General features: G+C 37.4%; 1 protein-coding gene across 5 annotated transcripts in view; it reads right to left on the bottom strand.

The window, feature by feature from the left end:
- The window catches only part of KIF13A (kinesin family member 13A), a 115,477-nt gene that overhangs the window by 52,469 nt on the left and 41,293 nt on the right, over nucleotides 1–21,715 (bottom strand). For 4 of the 5 annotated variants that reach the window (XM_074871054.1, XM_074871034.1, XM_074871018.1 and 1 more), the window contains exons 3-7: nucleotides 21,406–21,418; nucleotides 13,992–14,052; nucleotides 2,940–3,032; nucleotides 2,279–2,459; nucleotides 1,195–1,282 (exon numbers count right to left, since the gene is read on the bottom strand). In XM_074871054.1, the coding sequence (XP_074727155.1) occupies nucleotides 1,195–1,282; nucleotides 2,279–2,459; nucleotides 2,940–3,032; nucleotides 13,992–14,052; nucleotides 21,406–21,418 (436 nt within the window). The remainder of the gene's footprint in view (nucleotides 1–1,194; nucleotides 1,283–2,278; nucleotides 2,460–2,939; nucleotides 3,033–13,991; nucleotides 14,053–21,405; nucleotides 21,419–21,715) is intronic. The other variant, XM_074871043.1, reaches the window with a different exon arrangement.

Below are 21,715 nucleotides of genomic sequence, written 5' to 3'. Positions count from 1 at the left end.
GAAAGGTAGAAGTACTGAAAAAAATTCTTTACACATTGTGAGATGTATTGGTACAGAGGGTAATTCCGCAGGACAACGTCAAATCACATCTCTGTTTTAAGTGGTGCGCTTAGAAGCCCAGCAACTAGTCAATGCGCTTCCTCCTTATTTGCTGGTGAAACATGTTGGCAACGTCCACATTACAAATCATACTGTTTAATGCCAGCAATCAGGCCAACAGAGATCTACTTACATAAGTGAACACAATGCAACTCTTTACTGAACTGGACTAGGTACTGTCTTCATTTAATTGGCTCAAAGGGTTACCTCACTTGGAGCCTGTACCTTCCCACATATGTAAAAACAAAGACAACTATGTCAAGTCCAATATATGTGGTTGCTGAGTCTTCCAAGACAGTTTAATGAAAGCCATCAGCCAAAAACTAAGCATGAACAAAATTTCCTAGAATTTGAACAAAGGTATGTTTTCAAAGTACACAATTCACTGCAAAAGCCGCAAAAGCAGTTTTTCTAACTCTATAATATGTACAGATGCTTTGGAAATACAAAAATCCCCATAAAAAAGCAAAATGGTTCCCACACAATACTACAAAAAGAACGAACATTTTTTAAAAAAACATTTCCAAATCAGCTTCCTCATAAAAAGAAAGGCCTACGCAATTCATACAACTGCACCGGTTTAATTATTTCCATTGTAGCTATAAGTAGTTCATTAGCTTCTACAATACGGATTTATTTCGATGTGTTTTGGTAACTCAAGTAGGCTCAGATGCTGTCATGATTTAAATTATGAATTATATAAGCCACATTGTAGCTCGTCATGCAATACACCTGTATAAAATAAGAGGTCATATTCAACAACAAAATCAAAGGAATTCATGCTGGAAGACTAATATTCTTATTTTGGAAGCCTCATTATTTCCCATGTCAAGGAAACACTGTGTTCTTGGTGTATACTATATGCATTGAAAACTGCAAAATAGATACCACCATTATATTTTTAACCAACATAAAGGCAAATCCAATGCTTTTACATGACATAAATACTCCTGGAGCAATAGAGAAGATCTTTGCGATTGCCAGATATCATAAACATTCACAAACCAAAATGTCTGGATTAGTTTATCTCATAGAAGATTCCTACTGCTTATGTACATCGGTGATATTTATAAACTTGTTATGGTTTACATTTACCTCAAAGTTTGTAACAGCCAGCTGAGACAGGCCATCTACATATGGTCCCAACACTTTGTGCTCTCGAACCTTAAGGGACTGTCGACTCCTACGGAATAAAGCAGACTTTATGCACAACCCACTAGTGTGAACTTTATTGGAAATCAAAAATTATAGTATGAAATAAGAAACTTCTATATAGTCAATTTATGTCTTTCAATTGTAACAGGAGGAAAAAAGTCTTCCAGAATTGTTTTTAACTAAAATTAATAATAAAGATTCAAATTAATCTAACTGGTTTTAATCTATATACATGAATTATTTTAATGCATCCTCCCACCCCAGTATTTGCAGCTGGAACAAAACCTGAAATGCCTTATTTGGCAGGAAGAATGCTGACAAAAAAGGAAGACAAAAGTTCTCCCCCTTCCCCCCAGCAGTTTGTTAAAGCTTCAATTCTTGCATTTTCCACACCTTATTGTCATGTGTCAAGTAAGTCTCAAATCTACCTTTTTAACTTGCATACTTGTTCATACAGTCCAATTACGTTCAAGAATCAAAATAAATACCACATATCAATGCTGGGTGGAAAAAACCCTATCAAACTACCTTGTCTAGACATCTCCAAGCCAGAGAGCCTAACAAGTATTTTCATGTAGACAAAACAGAAGAGTGCCATGACTATATTCTGAGGTGTTACTCTTCCACATTCAAAAAGTTCAAGAACCAAGTTGTAAATATGCTTCAAACTCCTATCTGACATAAATTGTTACCTGAATACAGTCTGGATCATATGGCAAAAATACCCCAGAACTTATTTGTGCATAGTCTTACTTTCTGGTGCTAAACTACTTCATACAGTGTTTGTTTGCATTGTTATGACAGTATCCTAATATTTAAATTGATCCACACCAGTTACTACTTTACATACGAGCTTTACGTGGATATTCTCTTCTTTCTGGTGTTTGGTACCTAATCCTTTCTAAAGAAGTCATATAAACACACATTCTGAAAAAACCTTCTCAGAGACTTCCAAAAGTGATATCTACTTTTACAGTTTCAGACAAAAATAAGGAAGGCTGTAGGGGAGAGTCAAGCTACTCACCCTTTCGGGTCAAGCAGATCTCTGACTTTCTCATTGTAGATTTCCATATAGGACACTTCCACTTTAAAAGTATGAGATTCATTTTCTTCCACAGAGATTCTCTGAAATAAAGCACAACAGAGCCGTGGGATCAGACCCAGCTGCTCTGCATTGCCCATCATTGAAAACGATTTTCCTGAACCTAAAGGAAAAAAGGAGAAGAAAATGCTTTAGAATGTAGTTTCTGAGCTAGTCATTTGTTCATGAAGCACATGTTTTAATTCTCTTTTTACTCCCCCAGAAGCATATATCAGAACAATATGACATGCTATTCCAGACAAATAGCTTGCTCTTTGGACTACAAGGTACAGGTAAACAAAAAAAGAAATGATCTTATAGGCTTCCTTCAGCAGGGCCATTACTTGGGAACCCTCTGAACACACTCAAACACGAAAGACTGAATGAGCCTCCCGTATGAACTACTCCTTTCATGCTTTGAAAGTGGCCCCAACAGGTAGTAACTAAGAACATATTTACAGATCTGCTTTTAAGAACTTTACATTGTTAGTGGCTGTGCTAAATGTTTGACATTTAACATTATGATATTTCAAATTACAATTTTAAAATATTATCTAGCTTAATATTTATGTTTTGTTCTTCCCCTTTAGCACAGGAGACTCACCTGTCTGTCCATAGGCAAAAATACAAGCATTATATCCCTGAAAGGCCTTTTCAAGAATTCCTTCTCCAAGGCACTTGAACACCACTTCTTGACCTAGAAAATAATTATTTTTAAGTTTCTTGTAAGTTGAATAGCAGAGCAAAATTTACTGAGAACAAGAAAAAAAAAGTTCTCAAATTGATTTTTTACTATTGAGCACACTGGTGAACAAACAAAAGATTTCACATACAACTGAGTGACAAGTTCAAAACTGCTGCCTGAAACTAGTGTAAGAGCTACCTCTGTGTTTAAATATAGTGCTGATTTTCCTGTGAAGGGAGCAGTTCTTCTAACAGTGTCATATAAGTTGAATGGCTAAAAAATAACGCAGAAGTCTACATTTTGTATTATTGAAGCGTAAATTTTGCAATTAATATACATTCTTTAATCACAAACTATACCCAAAAGAGTTCTGTAACAGAATTGCAATGAAACCCACCAGTGAACTAGGATATTAGAGGTACAACAAATACCATGCTAGAATTAGTTAGTAGTAGTTCTCTTGGGAACTGGCCTCAAGTTTCACCATAAGCTATTATGATTCACCCTGTGGCAAGGTGATGCTGGAACCAAGATAAAAGCATTCCGATGACATTCAAGGAGGAAATGCATATAAGGAGGCTGCAAGACTTCCACAGAGCTGTTTGAGGATATATTCTGCCAAATCCATAGTTTGAAACATCAGCTGTGGAATTTCATAGTCTGAAAAGTGTCTCCCTGTGCTAGGCAGATTTTTAGATGTGCTTCAATGTTTTACACGTAGAAGATGAAAACAGGAATAGTGGTTGGGGTTTGGGTTTTTTTGATAGGAAAGCCCAGAATTTGTACACTACAAAGAGGATCAGTGGGCTCTCTGCTGAGTTCTGAGTAGATAATTACACCAGCTGTGTATAGACTCAAAACAAGCAGAGCCAAGCTAAGGACAGTATTTATACACCTTATGGTGTTTAGTTTAAAATTTACATTCACTACCTGCTGGCTTTCTGAACAGCTGTGATCAGCTGCATCATTTTGGTAAGTTAGTGTCAGAAGTTATCAGTTACAAGAAATTATTTTGTACAGTGGATGCAATAGTGACTTCCATAGTTCTCAAAATGGAACATACTGGCATAAAAAAAATCTAGCTATATATTTATACATTGCATGAGAATATTTACACTCCATGGTCCTTGAGTAACCGGTAGCCCACAAAATTCCTGCAGAAGAACCTGCGGAATGATTGTGGAATGATTTACAGGTATGTAAATAGGACTAAGTACCACCACATTACTTTTATTTTCTTTTAACTTTAACCTAATTTCTCTTCTGTAAAGGAAAAACTAGTGCGGTGATGCCCTATCAAATGGTCTTTGTGTATCCTTCCAGTTGGAATTTCTAAAATTCCAAAGTGTCACTGGTCCTTGGATTAACACAGTTCAGATATGCTGAATACAGGAATTGGAACCAGAGAAGAATCTGCTGTACTCTGGAAAAACTCCATCTCCTTCCCCATGTACATTCATTCACTTCTCATTCAACTTAGGATCATTTCATCATTTTGTAATATCTATGTCAAAAGAGCACTTTTCAACAACCTGGAAATAGCTATAGAGAATGCTGAACTACTGAAGAATGCATGAAGAAAATGTATTAGTGGAAGATTTTAATAAGAATGTACAGTACACAAAAATTTGCTTTCCAACCAAATCCTGAGGGCCCATTTTGAAGTTACTAAATATCAAAGAGGCAGGGAGCCACTTACTATGAGGAAGAACACAAAATCAAGCAAAGATTGAATCTGAGTATAATTAAGGGGGGGGAAAGCACATATATTCTGCAATGATTGTGAATGAAGAATAAAACCATTTGTCAGAAGAGGAAAAAACTTTTATTACCCAGTACTAACCAGCAATAACTCAGTAACCTTCTCCATGTCTCCCAAGAAATAAAACAAAGCAGATACCAAAATGTTATAAAACTGTGCACGGTCATGATAACCATAGGATGACCTACAGGATCCCTTACTGCTAAATACCAGGGAAAGAACCCAGTCTGAATCTCAGAGGCAAAGCTGTTTGGGGTTTTTTTCAGAAGAAATTTAATTTTCAAACATGCAACATAAACTGAAAGTCAATCAGACACTAATGCTTAGTTCTAAACTGGTATTTTTATTACAGTTTTTAAGAGCTCAGCAATACCAACATAGACAAATGGGTCATTAAAGAGTGATGTTTACAGTAACCAGTCAAATTATCATGGGATAAAATGAGATTTGTTTTTAAGAACACTCAGAGAAAAGAACACAAGACCTTAAACCTTAATTATGGATATTTTCTTTATGTGCTGATGCAGTGCACTGTTGAAGGTAACAGCATATCATCCATGATATTTTGATATTTTTCATTACAAAACCTCAGTGTTTCCCCCATGAATTTTGTTAGTGTCTTCACAAATGGATTACAAAAATCTGTATTATACAGAATTATGTCTACATGCACTTACGGTCAAAAGAAATAATGCAGTTCCATTGTCTACACTACTGCATTTTTGGCTTGCTAAAACCTATACCTCCTGCAATTAATACTTTTGACTATTTATAGGACTTTTCCTCCACAGATACCTAGTGTTTAAAGAGGTAAGGAGGGGTTTTAACTTGATTCTAACTTCATTTACAGAAAAGAGAGAAATACAGAAAAAAATTATTAAATTTATTTAGTTAACAGAAATACTTCCCCTACACCAGCCTTTATTGTCTTTAAGACAGGGATTCCAAATCTTCCAGCTGGCTAAGACCACAGAGTCTCTTACAGAGGCAACTAAAGCCTGGCCACTGAAACACCCAGCCCCTCTCTCATCTTCTGCTCAGAACATGGGAAAGCCTTAGGTGACTGACACATATGCAGTCAGTCAAGCTGGGGAAAGGATACCCAAGGCCATCAGGGAGCCCAGGGTAAGCATACAAGCTGCCAGTTCTCACAGGCCAGGATCTCCTGTCTGCTTACCCCTTCGAGGAAACGGGAGCAAAGTCTGGTGAATTTTTCTTGCAGACCACAGTCTAAATAACCTTGTTTCCTTTACTTCAAGGAACAAGACTGTTAACCTGGTATCATGCAGTGAAAAAGATTATCAGACAATGTTGCGGTATGCTCTATAACTCTAGTTACATCCCATGTGGCAGTGCCCCTAACGCTGCAAGGTGTGAAACTCTACTAACACACTGTTGGGGATGCTCTGTTAATCGAAACCTGAGAAACACTGGTGGATGCCCACCCAGTTCTGATGACATACTGGAAAGCAACCTCAAGACAATATGGAAACCTTTTCCACTTTCACTGGACATCTGTAACTCTTCATATCTTCCAGACACTATCTGTGCATTTTGACAAGTGCAACCACAAGCTTGATGCCAACAGTAGGGAGGGAAAAAAAATAATCTAAGATCAAATGAAACACTCTCAATCTCTCAGAAAGCCACTTTGAGCAGGAAACTGACCCTATAATCTTTCCATCACTCTGACATGCTCTTGACATTCTTCCATAAACATAAACCAAGATAATAAACATTTGTGTTTTAGCAATAACTCACTAAAGATATTGAAGATTTCGGCATCTGAAATGGTACCTGTGACATACATGAAAGCTAAAAGGAAACGCATCCTCCTCTCAGGTTTACATTTTTAACCTACATATATTCCTGGAACTTTCAAATGCCACACTTGTGTTATTACCACGCATCAAGGGCATTTAGTATGGCACTTTGAAGCTAAAATGTTTTTTCACATGTTCTCTACCCACTGAAATGGCTATGTATTTCAATGGCAAAGATAAAAAACAAAGTAAAGGTAGCAAAGTATGGCAGTGTACATGTTAATAGTGGCTATTAAATTATTAATAATTCTAAAATAAAACCTGCACATTATCTACCCACAGAGCTGCATGTGAAAATCTAAGTTGGGATCTCTGAGCCAACCTAAATTAATAGAACATTTAAATTTGGAAAATATGTAAGATAATAAAAAGTCCCTGAAAATCTGAAGATAAATACATACCCTGACATGCAAGAATACAACACACATTTTCAGAATGAGATATTTTTATCTCTATGTTCTTTCCCCTTCTCTTCCTCCAAACCAGCCCCTTACAGTTTCTGAAGCTCCAATTGGGAGAACTGATTTGACAGTGTTCCTAGGGTTCCAGAGGAACCCTGGGATCTGTTCTCACAATCTGCAAAATGAAACTATTTACAAATAAAGTTTAAACATTCACAAGCTTGCTAGACTGGTGACAGCTGACAAAAGAGAAGAGAGGGAAGAAAAGGGAGGGAAGGAAAAAGGGCCACCCCCTTTACAAGACTCCCTTTTAAAAAGGTAGTTAACAGTTACTGCCTTTCCTAAGATCTGCTCATTTAGTGACAAAACACATTCAAGATGTACTGTAACAAAAATTAATTTCAGTGTCTAGTTTTTAGGTGTCTAGTATTTCTAGCTCACAACTTGTCGGTCTTAAACAGGGATAACTGTCTCGTATTAGCACAGATTCATTCAGCCAGGTCACGACTCCAACATTATGACACATTGGGGCCATTCCTAAAACCCCCTACCTTACACAGCAAAAATAACAAGTTATTACTTGGTTCTAGCTATGTGCAACACTGAAAAATCAAGTCTCTTTATGGCTTAATCTCTAACACAGAACTTTTTAATAAGCAAATCTTGACAACAATAAATTGCAGTTGGTTCCATGATCTAATAGTTAAAATAAAACTTGTTCTGTGGAGATCAGAATTATTAAATGTTCTCCTATAGTTTTAAAAGAATATCTCAAAAATGGGAAGAGAGATGCCTATGGTTCACCTTAACAAGAACCTAAAAGCACAAGAGCTAGCATCATCTAACTAGTGCAGCCTAACACTACATAGTGACAAAGTACTGCAGTCTTTAATGTTCAAAGCCTTAATTCACTAAAACATCTCCAGTGCTTCAAATTAGGTGCTGCAACATCTACATTTTAAGTGCCTGACCCATAAAGTGCTAAAACCATACTGAACAACTAAGTTTCCCCCAAAATGTGCATGTCAGGTGTCAGCTGTGTGACACAAAATTAAGTCCTACATTCTATTAGAATCTCCTCTAAAAAAAATGAAGTCATCAAGGGAACAGTAAGAAAGGAATAGGTTTCTCCCATGTAACAGCTTAAATGTTAGTCAGAACTACAAACAGACACTCGTGTCTGATCAAAATCCACAACTTATGATCTCTCATGAGGGTAGAAGCATACAGTTCTTTAAGCCAATTGCCTGGTTTGTTTCCTTTTAAAAGTCAGTGAAAGATGAGTAGTCAAGCATACATCCTATAAAATTAAAGCTTAGCCCAAAGTCAGGTGGTTAGGCTTTCAGGACAGTGCAGCCTGCAGAAACACAGAGCTGAGATTTCAGGCCAAATGAGATGCAGCTTAGGGTGTTTAAGAAAAACAAAAAAAATCACAGACAAGTCGATACAGCATGGGGTCCTTAGAATGGACCTGCCTAAGTGCTAAGGTAATTATTTATACCATCTCTTCAATCCTTCCCAAACTGAAGGGTTTCTTTCCTTCCTTTTAAAAATCCACTTCATGGCAGACCTCAATAGGCTCTTACTGTTGTCTAGGCTTGTAAAAAGAATTCTTTGTTCTCGTCTCTGAGAATTTCTCAATGTCCTCCTCTTCACCAAAATTCCAAGCTGTTATTTGTCTCTGTGAGCTGTTCAGGGCAAGCAGGTATGTCCTTATACATGAACTGACTCTTGACCCATTCAAATCGAGAAACAAATGGTAATAAGCTATTCTGCTTACTCTCAAAACACCTCTCCCATAGCCTGTAAGGCAAAGCTCATCCCTTTTCCAGATCAAGGCACAGTCATTCTGTCCTATAACCAAATTCCTCTCCCTCCTCAAAAAAAAAAAAAAAAAAAAATCTATTTCATTGACCTATCTTTGGGTTTCATTTTATTGTTTGGGTTTTTTTTTCTTTCCGACTAGAGGTTCATATTCTCACCAAATACCCAACTATGTGTTTCAGAATTAAATCATCAGAAAAAAGGTGCAGGAGATAGCGTGTGATGATCAGCAGAAACCCAGAGATTTGTAACCAGTTCCTTGCTTGGAACGACACAGCCAAAAATGTTTGGAAACACACAGCATCAATATTCAGAGTAATCCTCCCTCTACCTGCTAACTGGTTGGATTTACAAAAAAACCCCCAAAACCAACCCCCCAAAAAACACCAACCAAAAAATCCACTCACTTTTAACATAGATTAGAAACACTTCATTTTCAGTCTTAAGAGCAATTCAGAGGGGGTTCTGCATCTTGCATTCTCTAAGATGGGATATCAAGTTGTTAAAGAGCCTCCACCTCTTGCAGTATCTGAAACCAAAGCACCACTTTCACAAAGGTCTTGTAAGGAGCTTACTTCTCTTCTGTGCTCCAGACTCCCTGCTGTCTTTATGAGAGATACAGTCCTGAAAGGACACCTGCAAAGGTGCCCTCTAGATGTTTTTCATCACATGAAGGTTACCTTAACTATTTCTGTTAGTGATAGTCCTGGATCATTCTAGAATTTTACAGCCCAATTTGCACTTCAGTGAGAAAAAAAATGCTAAAAAAGCAATTCTGCTACCAACAGCAACAATCCCAGTGTTTTCTGGAAAGAGAATGTAACTTTCAAACTGGAGTATGATCCCTTATACTACCTGAATAGTTGTTCAGAAAGAAAATTAGTATGTAGAAAATAAGCCTTATGTTCAGCCAAAAAAGCTGAAGATATCTCACTGAGTATGTTTAGTGTAAGAGAAAGAGATAGCTAATCCCATTTCAGGGTCAGCCCCGCTCTCCCACAGGCTGAGAATTGTTACTAGTTACCCATGTGATTAAGTTTATCCAAACAAGAATCTCACTCTTGTGCAAACAATATTAATAAGTGCCAGTAGTGGTGTAGATCAATTAGCAAAGTGAAAAACAAAACCAGCCCATGCATGATAGCTTTAAGAATCCTGTAACAAATAAGTATTTCAAGGACAGCACAAACTTTGGTTTTGTTGACATTAAAAAACACAAAGACTAACAGGGAAGACTTATCCACATAAGTCAACGCAGAGTTCAGACGGATGTTGTCTGTAGTGCACACCATTCTGTGGGTTTTCCAGTGTCCCAGCCATCAGTTGACAAAATCTTTAATATAATATGATATACACAATAGATCTATTCAACGTAATGCAAGATAAGCATGTTCTGGTTTTGCAGAGAGCAACGACTGATAGAGTAGCCTAGTACTTGAGAATTTCTTGTTAAACCTTGCATTGTCACGTCTTCCACTATATTTCTGTGATGCAGACAAAGAGGGTTTTCAAGCAATTAAATCTGTCTCACATAACTTTTTTCTTTCAAGAATTTTACTTAGGCTTGAAGCTCATATATATATATTACATTTACAAGCATGCTGAACTTAGCTTTCGAGCTTTATATATGTTTCCTTTTAATTGTGCAACTAATCATTGTTCTTGCCAATGACATTAAACTTGCACATCCACATGGAGCTACTTTGGGCAGGGAGTATTTAATGAATCTGTCTAGCTTCCGGATCAGCACCCATTCTGTAGCCCAGCATCCCACCAAGAAATTACAGTTTAGCTCAGAAACAGGCTGTCAGGTGCTTTGTTCAGACTCTTTAAGCTTGTTAATTCTGTAACAGTCTCTGGTATGATCTCTGGACATAGACAACATGTGTATCTGCAAGGCATCTAGGACAATGGGGGTTCCACAACGCGAAGGAATTATGAAAAACCCCAACTCAAACCAGTTATCGTAATTTTTGTTTAGTACAGTAATTTAGGCCAAGCTGTGAAAAATATTTAGGGCACCTTAATACTACAAATATATAAAAACTGAAATCTTGCCATTTCGGCATTGGGTTTGTTGGCTCTAAAACAAGAAATGCTACTGTAGTATAGGACAGGATCAGTTCACGCACAGGCAAGTGAACAAGCCAATAACCCAGTAATTTTCCCCTGAAACAGTTTTGTTTCTCTTCTTTTTTTTTTAAACTTTTCTTTTGATATTCTGCCAAATTCATTATGTCCTAGGACATGAAGGCTGTAAGTCACAAGTTAACTTCAAGACCATACAAAAAAAAAAAAAAAACCAAACAGTGAAAGCAATGTTTTTTTATATGCAAGTCTTGATTTATATGCAAGTCACATTCTTATCATATTTCTGGAAAAAAAAAAAAAACCAAACCCCAACAAAAACACAAAACACCAAAACCCAAGGAAAACAGTTTTGGGATTTTCTTTTTCCCCAGCAGGAACATTATCTGGAATGGGGAAAAAAACCACCTTATAGGTTTCCAGCCAGTAAGAAAACTCAAGAGATGCAGGTAACAGCTTTCTAGAGTCCAGCCCAACAAGAAGTTCACCTGCATACAGGTAATAAAACTTCAGTTCTCAGATAAGACAAATTATGTTGACATTAAAAAACACGAAAACTAACAGGGAAGACTTATCCACATAAGTCAACGCAGAGTTCAGACGGATGTTGTCTGCGGTACACACCATTCTGTGGGTTTTCCAATATCAGTTGACAAAATCTTTAATATAATATGATATACACAATAGATCTATTCAACGTAATGCAGAGAGCAACGACTGATAGAGTAGCTGTTGAAATAAGCTGTAAAAATCTAGTTTTGACCCAAATTAGAAATAAATAGATCTAGAACCCAACCAAATTCACCTGGAGATGGCTTAAACCGAGACAGAAACAAGTTTAACTGGTTAGGGGTGTTTCTTTGGTCTATCTCTTAGAATCATAGAATCATTCAGGTTGGAAAAGACCCTTGGGATCATCGAGTCCAACCATCAGCCCTACTCTACGAAGTTCTCCCCTACACCATATCCCCCAACACCTCGTCTAAACGACCCTTAAACACATCCAGGGATGGTGACTCCACCACCTCCCTGGGCAGCCTGTTCCACTGTCTGACCACTCTTTCTGTGAAAAATTTTTTCCTAATGTCCGGTCTGAACCTCCCCTGTTGGAGTTTAAAACCATTCCCTCTTGTTCCATCGCTAATTACCTGTGAGAAGAGACCTCTCTACGATGTCCTTTCAGTAGCTGTAGAGAGTGATGAGATCTCCCCTCAGCCTTCTCTTCTTCAAACTAAACAGTCCCAGCTCCTTCAATCACGCCTCATAGGATCTGTTCTCCAGGCCCTTCACCAGCTTTGTTGCCCTCCTCTGCACTCGCTCCAGCACCTCGATATCTCTCTCGTATTGAGGTGCCCAAAACTGGACACAATACTCCAGGTGTGGCCTCACCAGTGCAGAGTACAGGGGGACTATCACCTCCCTACTTCTGCTGGTCACACTATTCCTAATACAAGCCAGGATGCCGTTGGCTTTCTTGGCCACCTGGGCACACTGCTGGCTCATGTTCAGCTGTTTGTCAATTAGAACCCCCAGATCCTTCTCTTCCTGACAGCTCTCCAGCCACACCTCCCCAAGCCTGTAGCGATGCATGGGGTTGTTGTGGCCCAAGTGCAGGACCTGGCACTTGGCCTTGTTGAAGCTCATCCTGTTAACATTGGCCCACTGATCCAATCTATCCAAGTCTCTCTGTAGAGCCTCCCTATCTTCATGCAGATCGACACTCCCGCTTAACTTGGTGTCATCTGCAAATTTACTGATGATACACTCCATGTCCTTATCAAGATCATCAATAAAGATGTTGAACAGAAATGGTCCCAACACGGAGCCCTGAGGATCACCACTTGTGAGCGGCCGCCAGCTGGATTTAGCTCCATTGACCACCAATCTCTGGGACCGTCCACCCAGCCAGTGCTTGATCCAGCAGACCATGTCTTCTCTACACGTAAGTTAGTACCATGGTGCACCCAATAGATGCAGCTCCCACCTGCACACTGGAGGCACATGGGGCCAAGATCTGGGTGTGCACCATCACCTCCTTCATTTAAAAGAAAAAGGAGGCATTCAGGCACAAAAAGAGGTGCTGCATGCTCCAATGGCTCTACCAGCCTGAACTATGAATACTGTGCAGTGTACCTGGTCAGTGCAAACAGTTACTAAAGATGAACGCACACAGAACTTTTTTCCTGAAGAAACCTATCTTTGCTCAGGCAAGTAAAAAATACAGCAGAATCTATGATCAAGTGCAACCCCTAAGATCTGGGATTTGATACTAGGGGCTATGGCAGTAGCAAGTAACACAAGTATATGATAGTTCATTTATTAGACCACTGATCTCAAACTTTGAGCTAACTAACCTTATCAACCTTAAAGATTTCTTATGGGCCACAAAACTTCATAATATGAGTATCTAAAACTGAATTTTTTTTTTTTCTCCTTTCCATGGATCACAGCCTTGAAATTCCAGTGTTCAGAAGTCTATCAAAACAAGTCCTTTTGTAAAGTACAAATATGCTAATACACAAATCCAGCTGGGTTTCCAATCTTGCCTGGATTATCTAGTTTTTGGGAGGAAAGAGTCAGAAAGCTGATTGCTCAGAAACATTAAGGATCTGAACAATCAGACTAGGAATTACTTGAAAGATTTGAAATAATCACACTATCTGAGGAGAACATGCTTTATTCTTCTACTGTGCACAGGAACACAAAGCATTGAAAATGCACGTAATCATCACCAGCATTAGTCAGAAATAATTTCTGATGCAAAACTGAAAGTTTATTTTACATGACAGAAACAATCCTCACAAAAGGTTCTTCCAGGGGTTAAAAGAAGACCACTACAGCTTCAGTGTAAAAGCACCCCTCCTGAACAGTGTACCGGGCACCCTAAAGTTTGCATTCTTTCTAAACTGATGCGCTAGCACTCACATGACTCAATCCCGGTAAAAATGAGGTCTGCTTCTGTGAAGTCACTCGAGCATCACAGTACAAAATGCAAAAACCACCTCCAAAAAAGCCCAAGCTTTCATGTGTTCTCAAATTATTTACACTGTTAAATGCATAGAAAATAGTTTACCTGCATATTTTGTGGTGTTTGATTCATCCATGGACCAGAAGCAGTGATCAAAGGCAAACACCTGTAGAAGCACATAAAAAGACAAATTAGGAACTCTGGCTACTCTTAAAGCAGTACAAATCCATGACTTCAATTGCAGTTAGGCTCCCCTGTTTCTATGGATCCTAAATCAGAACTGTAAAAAGGCTTCATCAGCAGGAACACTTTTGGGAAATCTTGAGAGTTACAGAACTGCAATACTTTTCTATCTGTATTATACACAATACAAAATACTGCTTACTGTATCCCTTAACACAGACTTCAAAACACAGACAAAACCTAGTAATTAGCTCCACTCTTCTCCAGGCACTAATGCTGACAAAAGTTTCTGCCAACAGTAATGAAATAGCACCAAAGGGACTCAACATACCGAACTTGGCAAGATGATTATTTAGCAGACATCAATACAAGACGCACAAAAGTTTTACCATGGGTTGGACTTCTAATGCTCAAAGAAGAGCATTACTACTTACAAGCCTTAAGGAGCAAGTAAGTAGTATCAGATTACCTGCCTAAACTAAGAGTACAGAACTGGATCTCTGTAGAGGAAGCTCAAAAACTACAAACAGAAAATGTAGCTCTACTAGACAAACAAGCTATCAGAGCCTGCTCTAATAAAAAGACTTAATAATTATCACCTCAGTCAAGAGTTCCAACTGGGTAGAAATTGAATGAGATTCAATATTGTGCTCAGTGGGCTTGTAGACCTGGAACAGCGTTCTGCAAAAGCACTTAACACACTGGGATTTGAGTCAAGTTACTTTTTCTGCACATCTGAGAACATCATGGTATAGACATTTAACACTGTGCAAGAGAGACTGCAGGTTAAGGTCTGTTTGTGGTAATATAAAGTTGTCAACATTTTACCATGGTAAACTGACCATGGATGAGTTAATTACATAGATTCTATTTATTTTTTTCTTTTGGGGTCCCAAGAGGTGGGGGGAAAAAGCCAAACAACCTTCTTTATTAAACCTTTGCCTCGGCCAAGATTTTCTTTGCCTAGTCTTCCAACACCTGATCTCCTTAGTGAGACAAACCATGCAGGTCAATGTAGAGCAAGATCCACAGGCTCTATTAGCAGAAATGCTGAACTCCCTATGAGACAAACCCTGAAGTGAGGAAGATGACGGAACATTTTGGTTTGGCTTTTGGGGATGTAGAACATCTTGGATCCCCTGCTATTGCAGAATTAGCATGCAAGCCAATCTACCAATACATTGTAACCTAACTCTTCCCAAAATGTCTGGTGCTGCAAATATTTCAGAAGGATAAAACCAGGTAGCACAGTAACCTCACTGCCTTCCCTTTCCTCCAACTTTATGCAAACACATCAAATGGCCTGAGAGAAGACTGGAATTCCCTTCTGAAGAGAAAGCAAACAAATAAACCCCATAATAATAATAATATAACAGGGAGGTCTGAGTCACTTACTGCAGCACAAATAGAAAGAGACAACTTCATGAGTCAGGACGTTCTCTGATGTGACTGAGTCAAAGATGTAGTTTTGCCACTGAATTGCAAGCAAAACGCAGCAGTTACTCCACCTTATCTTCAGACCTCCACATAAGTAAGGGGCATTTAAAATTATTTTTGTGCATTTGTTTATTGTCTTCAAATCTAAGCATAAAGAACTCTCTGTCATCATTAAGAATGCTCTAACCCTTCTCCTAATTTTTACAGTACAAGAACTACTGTTTCTCTTCTCATATTCCACTTCTACAGAAATTGTCCTCATGGGACTTGATAACAATGCTGTTTGATCATCAAGAGATTAGGTAAACAGTTCAATTACAAAAAAAAAAAAACAAACGATTGTAAGGATCCAAATCTACCAGACGCCCATTCTTCCCCCTTGAAATTGTTATCTGCAGTGGATCACATAGCCCAGGAGAAAGGTTACCCAGCTACACACGCTCACATGTAATGACTCAAATGTCCATACAGCAGTACCACAGGCCAATTTAATCTATTGTCCTACACATTTTCCCCTTGGTTAACATGGAAAATTGTGACAAGATTATTCAGTGACTCCTAATTTAAACACTGATCTTGCAAAGAGACTTTAAAAACTGGAACATGTACCTGCAGTCAAGTGTTTCTAGTAGAAAAGCAGTTTTTATTTGGATTTTTTTTTTAAAGTAAAAATTGGTCAGACTGATTTTTAAAAGTTAAAAAATTATTACGCAATAGGAAGAGAAAAATTCTGTCTCAAGATAAAACAAATATAAATATAGCAATTTAGTATGTTTTCATACTAAACATAAAAAGCCAGGACATTGACTTAAGTCTACTTATAAAATCTGTTCTGGAAAATTGCCAGATTCTTCTAACAGAACTAACAAGATTACTCAAAAAAGTGTCAGACAAAAAAGTGGAAATTGCTGGGGCCTGCACTATCTGCAAAACATGTAGAGCAGCTGCATAAAACACCCTTCTTCATTAAAACAGGCAGGCAAACATTTAAAAATTAATTACTTTGACTGGTGATGACAAAACAGCAACCTTGAACATTCCCAGCAACAATAATTTAAGGAAGCACCCAAAGCAATTTTCAGGACAACTCAGACCTTTGGGAAAACAGATTCCAAATGCAAGAATTAACAACATAAGAAACGAGGCGTACAAGAGCAAGAAACTTGGTCCCAATCAGCGAGGCTCTTTTGCACATACATAATGAAGGCATTATATGGGAAATGCCTGTAGGACAGCATCCCATCTGAAGAGTGATCCTTTTGATCATCTTTTCTGTATGAAGATGATTTGCTAGTTTTATATTTTCCTGACCTCCAGTGCAGGAACAGCGGGACATGCAGTCCAAGAGCAGTATGCAAGCATACTTGGGGTCAAGATACAGAACCTATGCTATGATGAAGAAAAAACCCCTTAGAAGTCTCATCTAAGGTGCTCCCTTCCTTCTCCCATCTTCACTGATTATTACTTGAAAACAAAAACGGTGGGTATCAGTTTTTCTTTTGATAGAAGTATGCAGAATAATAACTTTCATTTTTTCTCCCCAAGATCCATTTCCCTGAAGAAGGTATTAAAGCCCCTGTCAATATGACTATCAAAGCTATCAGAAAGTTCTGTTAATGCTAAACTCTCCAACTCAATAGCCAGTACTCAAACTGGGCATTACTGGACACTGAAAATGAGTTTTTAGCTTTCTGAAGAAAAGAAAAATCTTTACCAACTTATAACAAAACTCTATCAACCAACTGTATCAAAACTACTATTGAAACATTTGAACAGAGGTATCTGTGACACAAACAGAACTTTTTAAACTTCAAGCACCCTCTGTGAATTAGTTTTTAACTACATTTTTGGAAAAATCTATTCCATTTAGGTGTTTTAACATTAAACAGAAAATATTTGCCTTTTTTTCTTTTGAAACTCAAAGTTTAAAATTGCTACCTGTATCTCCACTAAGGATTTCCTTAACTTTCAGTTATTCTTCTAAGCATTTGGACAAGTATTTCTGCTTTTCTACTGCTCTGATGTCAATTCCATAGCCACTGTAACAGGAAGCTTAACGTATTTTCAGAAGGTAAGCAAAATGGGAAAACCATGAAAGACAGGTATACACCTACTTCAAGTGTCTGCACATGCTGGCATACAACCACAAGCAGACCGTAAGTTCATACAGGTGTTGGCCAGTTCTCACAACCAGACCAGAATTACTCCAGGCTTTTAAATTAACAAACAAGCCTCAAAATTTTCTTATTTTTGCAAGATTCTATACGTCATACTTCATCCTAGGATCGAAAAGAGATAGCTAGATAAAAGGAAGCTGCCAAGAACCTGCCACACTAGGGTAGTAGCTTCTAAACCAAACACTTTGAGTGGAAATAAGGGACCAAAAGGGTGGCTTTTTCCCAGCTCTATTATTCCAGTGTTTGACACTGCACAGTATTTTCAGCCTGAGTGGTATGACAGTTGTAAAAAAGCTCGGACATCACATTTTGGACATCTAGAAACAGTCAAGTAACAGACAGAACTACAAGTAATGGAACATGACTCACCAGGACAGATCTTGCACAATCAGAAGTCCATAGTAAAAATAAGTATATGAGCTTGAGTACGTATTCTTTGTTTATTAATTGTAAGAATTTTAACTCACAAACATTACAGCACAAACATAAAAATGGAAAGTTATCAGAAGGAATTAGCCAGGAAGCACTAGATCCTGGTTCTACTGTATCCAGAGTCATCATAAGTGTGCATGTTACCCTAGGTAATAGCTACATAGGCCATTTCTAGGTTAGAGAGAATGATACTCGGAGTGTTAATAACTATTAGAAATTAAACAAAAGACTTGTTCTGGTAACCACAAAGTTTAAGTAAAGAAAACATATGGGGCTTTGATTCAGTTTTCTTCAGCAAACACCTACAGCAGTTTAAGACAGCTGTTGATTATTGTTTTGCTAAGGAGGCAACTAGAAGTTATGGCTTCCACAGCAGGTCCATGCATCCACCACATCAGTGAAAAATCTGGAGTTTTGTCTGAATTTCACCTGTACCCGTGGTTTAAAATGAGATTGCAGATTTTAAAATAGAAGAGCCATTGTGCCTGACTGCTACACAGCAGTAACTTCTCACAGAATCAGAAAAGACAGCCAAGGGGTATTCATATTTTAAATAACCAAAACAGTATTCTGCAGAACTCGTTTTTATTAAAGCCCCTAATCAATGGCTTGAAGAATTAATAATTTTAAGGGTTTATGCATATGAGTATACTTATGTGAACTACTTACAGGTAATAAGTACCATATCCAATATTAACTGCTTGCCAGATTATGCCAAATGACATAATTAGTTTAGAAAGGAGTCTAATTTCACATTCATTATTAGCTGTTTTGAAGCCTAATCCTTGGTATAGACTAGACAGAGTCTGGGGCTTCCAGCATTTAGCAATGCATTATCCAAAGTGACCATAATCACTAACATACTGTCTATGTAGCTATAGAATATAGTAAACGCATAGCTAACATTTAATAGCCATTTCCATCTGACCAATAGATGGGAAATTAATCGTTTTGTTTTTACAGAAAAAAGCTACGCTGGACAGGTGCAGATATCACTCACATCAATCTCAATGAAGCAGTCAGTCTGACATACGTAGGGTAACTTACAGGGCTGCCTGGTTGCTAAAAAGAAAAGCAAGGGAGAACTGAGGAAGGGAAATTTTCATTCACAAGGCAGCTGTTCCTACATCCTATTACAACTGCTGATGCAGATAAGTGATAAAGGAGATACATTAGAAAATGGCAAACAAAGCCTACACCAGTAAGTTTAATGTAAATGGCAGCCATTAAAGAACTGACAACAAAAAGAAGTTGGTCACTGTATGACAAACACAAGACCTACTACAGGCCTAAATAAGTAGAGACAGAAAATCTGAAGGTGGGCTAGGGCACAGCTCACAAATCTCAGCTCAGAACAGCTGTTTTACCTTTGTCACAAAATTACACCAGAAGCCCAAGATTAGTAATATGCTTAATGTAGTAGATGTTTGTAGAAATAGGAAAACACCCTAATATCCTTATATAACTTTTCCTACCACAGCTTCTGAGCTACCAAGTTGAACTGGGATCACAGTTCATCCACGGCTGACAATAAACTAGCTCATTAAACATCAAGAAGCTTCCAATATTTATGAAATTTAACTTAAAAAAAAATCCTCATTTAAAGATCAACTACATGCAGCACCCGAAAAACTGTACAGATCACGAAAGATCCAAATTTCATATCACATCTTTACAAACTCACCATCAGTGGAAACAGGCGTTGTAAAACCCTTCTGACTCAAACTGATAAACATTTCACACAACATCATAAGTTTTGGCACTATAATTTAAGGATATTAATGACCATCTAACTATACCTAACAATAATGTGGCATATATGCACAAGCGTGCAGCTGTTATGTTTTTGTCAAAGAAATGCAAGGCCATAACTAAGTTCTTGCATAATGTTAAGAATAACTTTATCTGCCTGTAATGGAATATGAATTATGTACTACAGAAAATGAAGGCTCTTCTAAAAAAGCTTTTGTGAAATTTCACCAACAGAAAGGAGGCAGCTTTTGGCTTTTTAAAAATTTTTTAACAATGATCAAACTCTTTTGTATTAGATATATTAAATGGGATTCAAATAACAACTTTATTAAATGTTTTCAAAAAATTGGGTCCATTTTAAGAAATTCTATCATTCGGGGGGAAAAATAAATCAGTATAGCATACCATTTTAAACTAGTATCTGTGTTATTCATTTTCACCTGCTGTGACATTAAATTACATATTTTTGTTTGTTTTTTCAAATACGATTATTTAAATTCATGTTAAAATAGTTTGTTCAATTCTTTCCTGCCTATTGGGAATAATACTGAGAAGTTGTTTTCTTCTGACACTTATATTAATCAAAACAATAGATGTTTAAGTTTTATATATATGCACACACTTATAATATAGATGTCTGAACCATAAAGTGCACTGATATCCATATAAAACAGATACAGATCAATATCCATTCCAACTTCTATTCCCAGAAGGCCTACAGAATGCTCTGCTACACCTGCAGAAGTCACATCAGACTTGCATAGTGTTTCTTGAAGATCTGCATATTGAAGAGAATGTAAAATAGAACCTCATTCAGAGCTAACTACAGCTTTCTGCTGTAAAAAGTACCATCCAACAGAAAGAATTATCATTAAATTGCTGAAGCAAAATACCAATAGTGTTTTTCATGTGCTGACAAGATGTAGTTCACACAGTCCTTTTACCCTATTGTTGCTTCCAGCCCTGTACCAATACTGTATATGTTATCCCAGTAAGGCTCCTTCTCTATCCCAGTAAGTACATAACACTATTCTCCCTCCTTTCCTGTGCATTACAAACACCACAGAGAATCTTTTCTAGGCAAAGTCCAGTGCACTTTGGCCAATTATACCCAAATTATTAATTCCTGAATACCATAACTTACAAACAAGAACAGGTTTTTTTCCTCAGTAAATGTATTTTGCCACCTTTTAAAAACAGTACTTTAACTTTTATGCAGAATTATGTGCAATTAAATGTTTTATACACAATACTTATTTATTCTTTCAAATGTTTTTATGAATGCATTAAAATTATGGCTTGTCCTGGTCACAGCTTTAAGAAGTCATGTGCCTTGCCTGCATGTCAGTTGGATTGAAATATATTCTTTTGGAATTATGAAGTCTTTAACTTATAAGTATGAGGAATAGATTTTTCTACAAATGTGTTTTCCTTTATCAAAGCTGTATTGATCACATACTACAGCAACATGCCCAACACTTCTGCATTGCTCAACATTTTCAAGCGGGTACAAATGCAAAGAGAGACAAAAGACTTACCTTAGGTGGTTTTCTAGATGATTGGCAAAAAAAAAAAAAATCAGCAACGATGATGAGCAGTACGAATACACCATTCACATACAGGGAAGGGAGCAAAGAAAAAGAAAAGAAACAAAGTCAGTGTACATCATTACTATAACCTGAATTTTTTTTGTAATCCACAATGTACTTAAGAATAATAAGATCAGAAGATATTTATATGATACACCACAGATTTTTAACCAGTAATTACTTAATTGCTAATACAGCCCCATATTAAAAAGAAAGGAAAATGTCAGATTCTTTATAGGTATAAAAATCTAACAGCACT

The sequence above is a fragment of the Strix uralensis genome, chromosome 1 (assembly GCF_047716275.1).
Source record: "Strix uralensis isolate ZFMK-TIS-50842 chromosome 1, bStrUra1, whole genome shotgun sequence".
Lineage (NCBI taxonomy): Eukaryota > Metazoa > Chordata > Aves > Strigiformes > Strigidae > Strix > Strix uralensis.
This window is presented reverse-complemented; position numbering and strand designations above follow the sequence as displayed.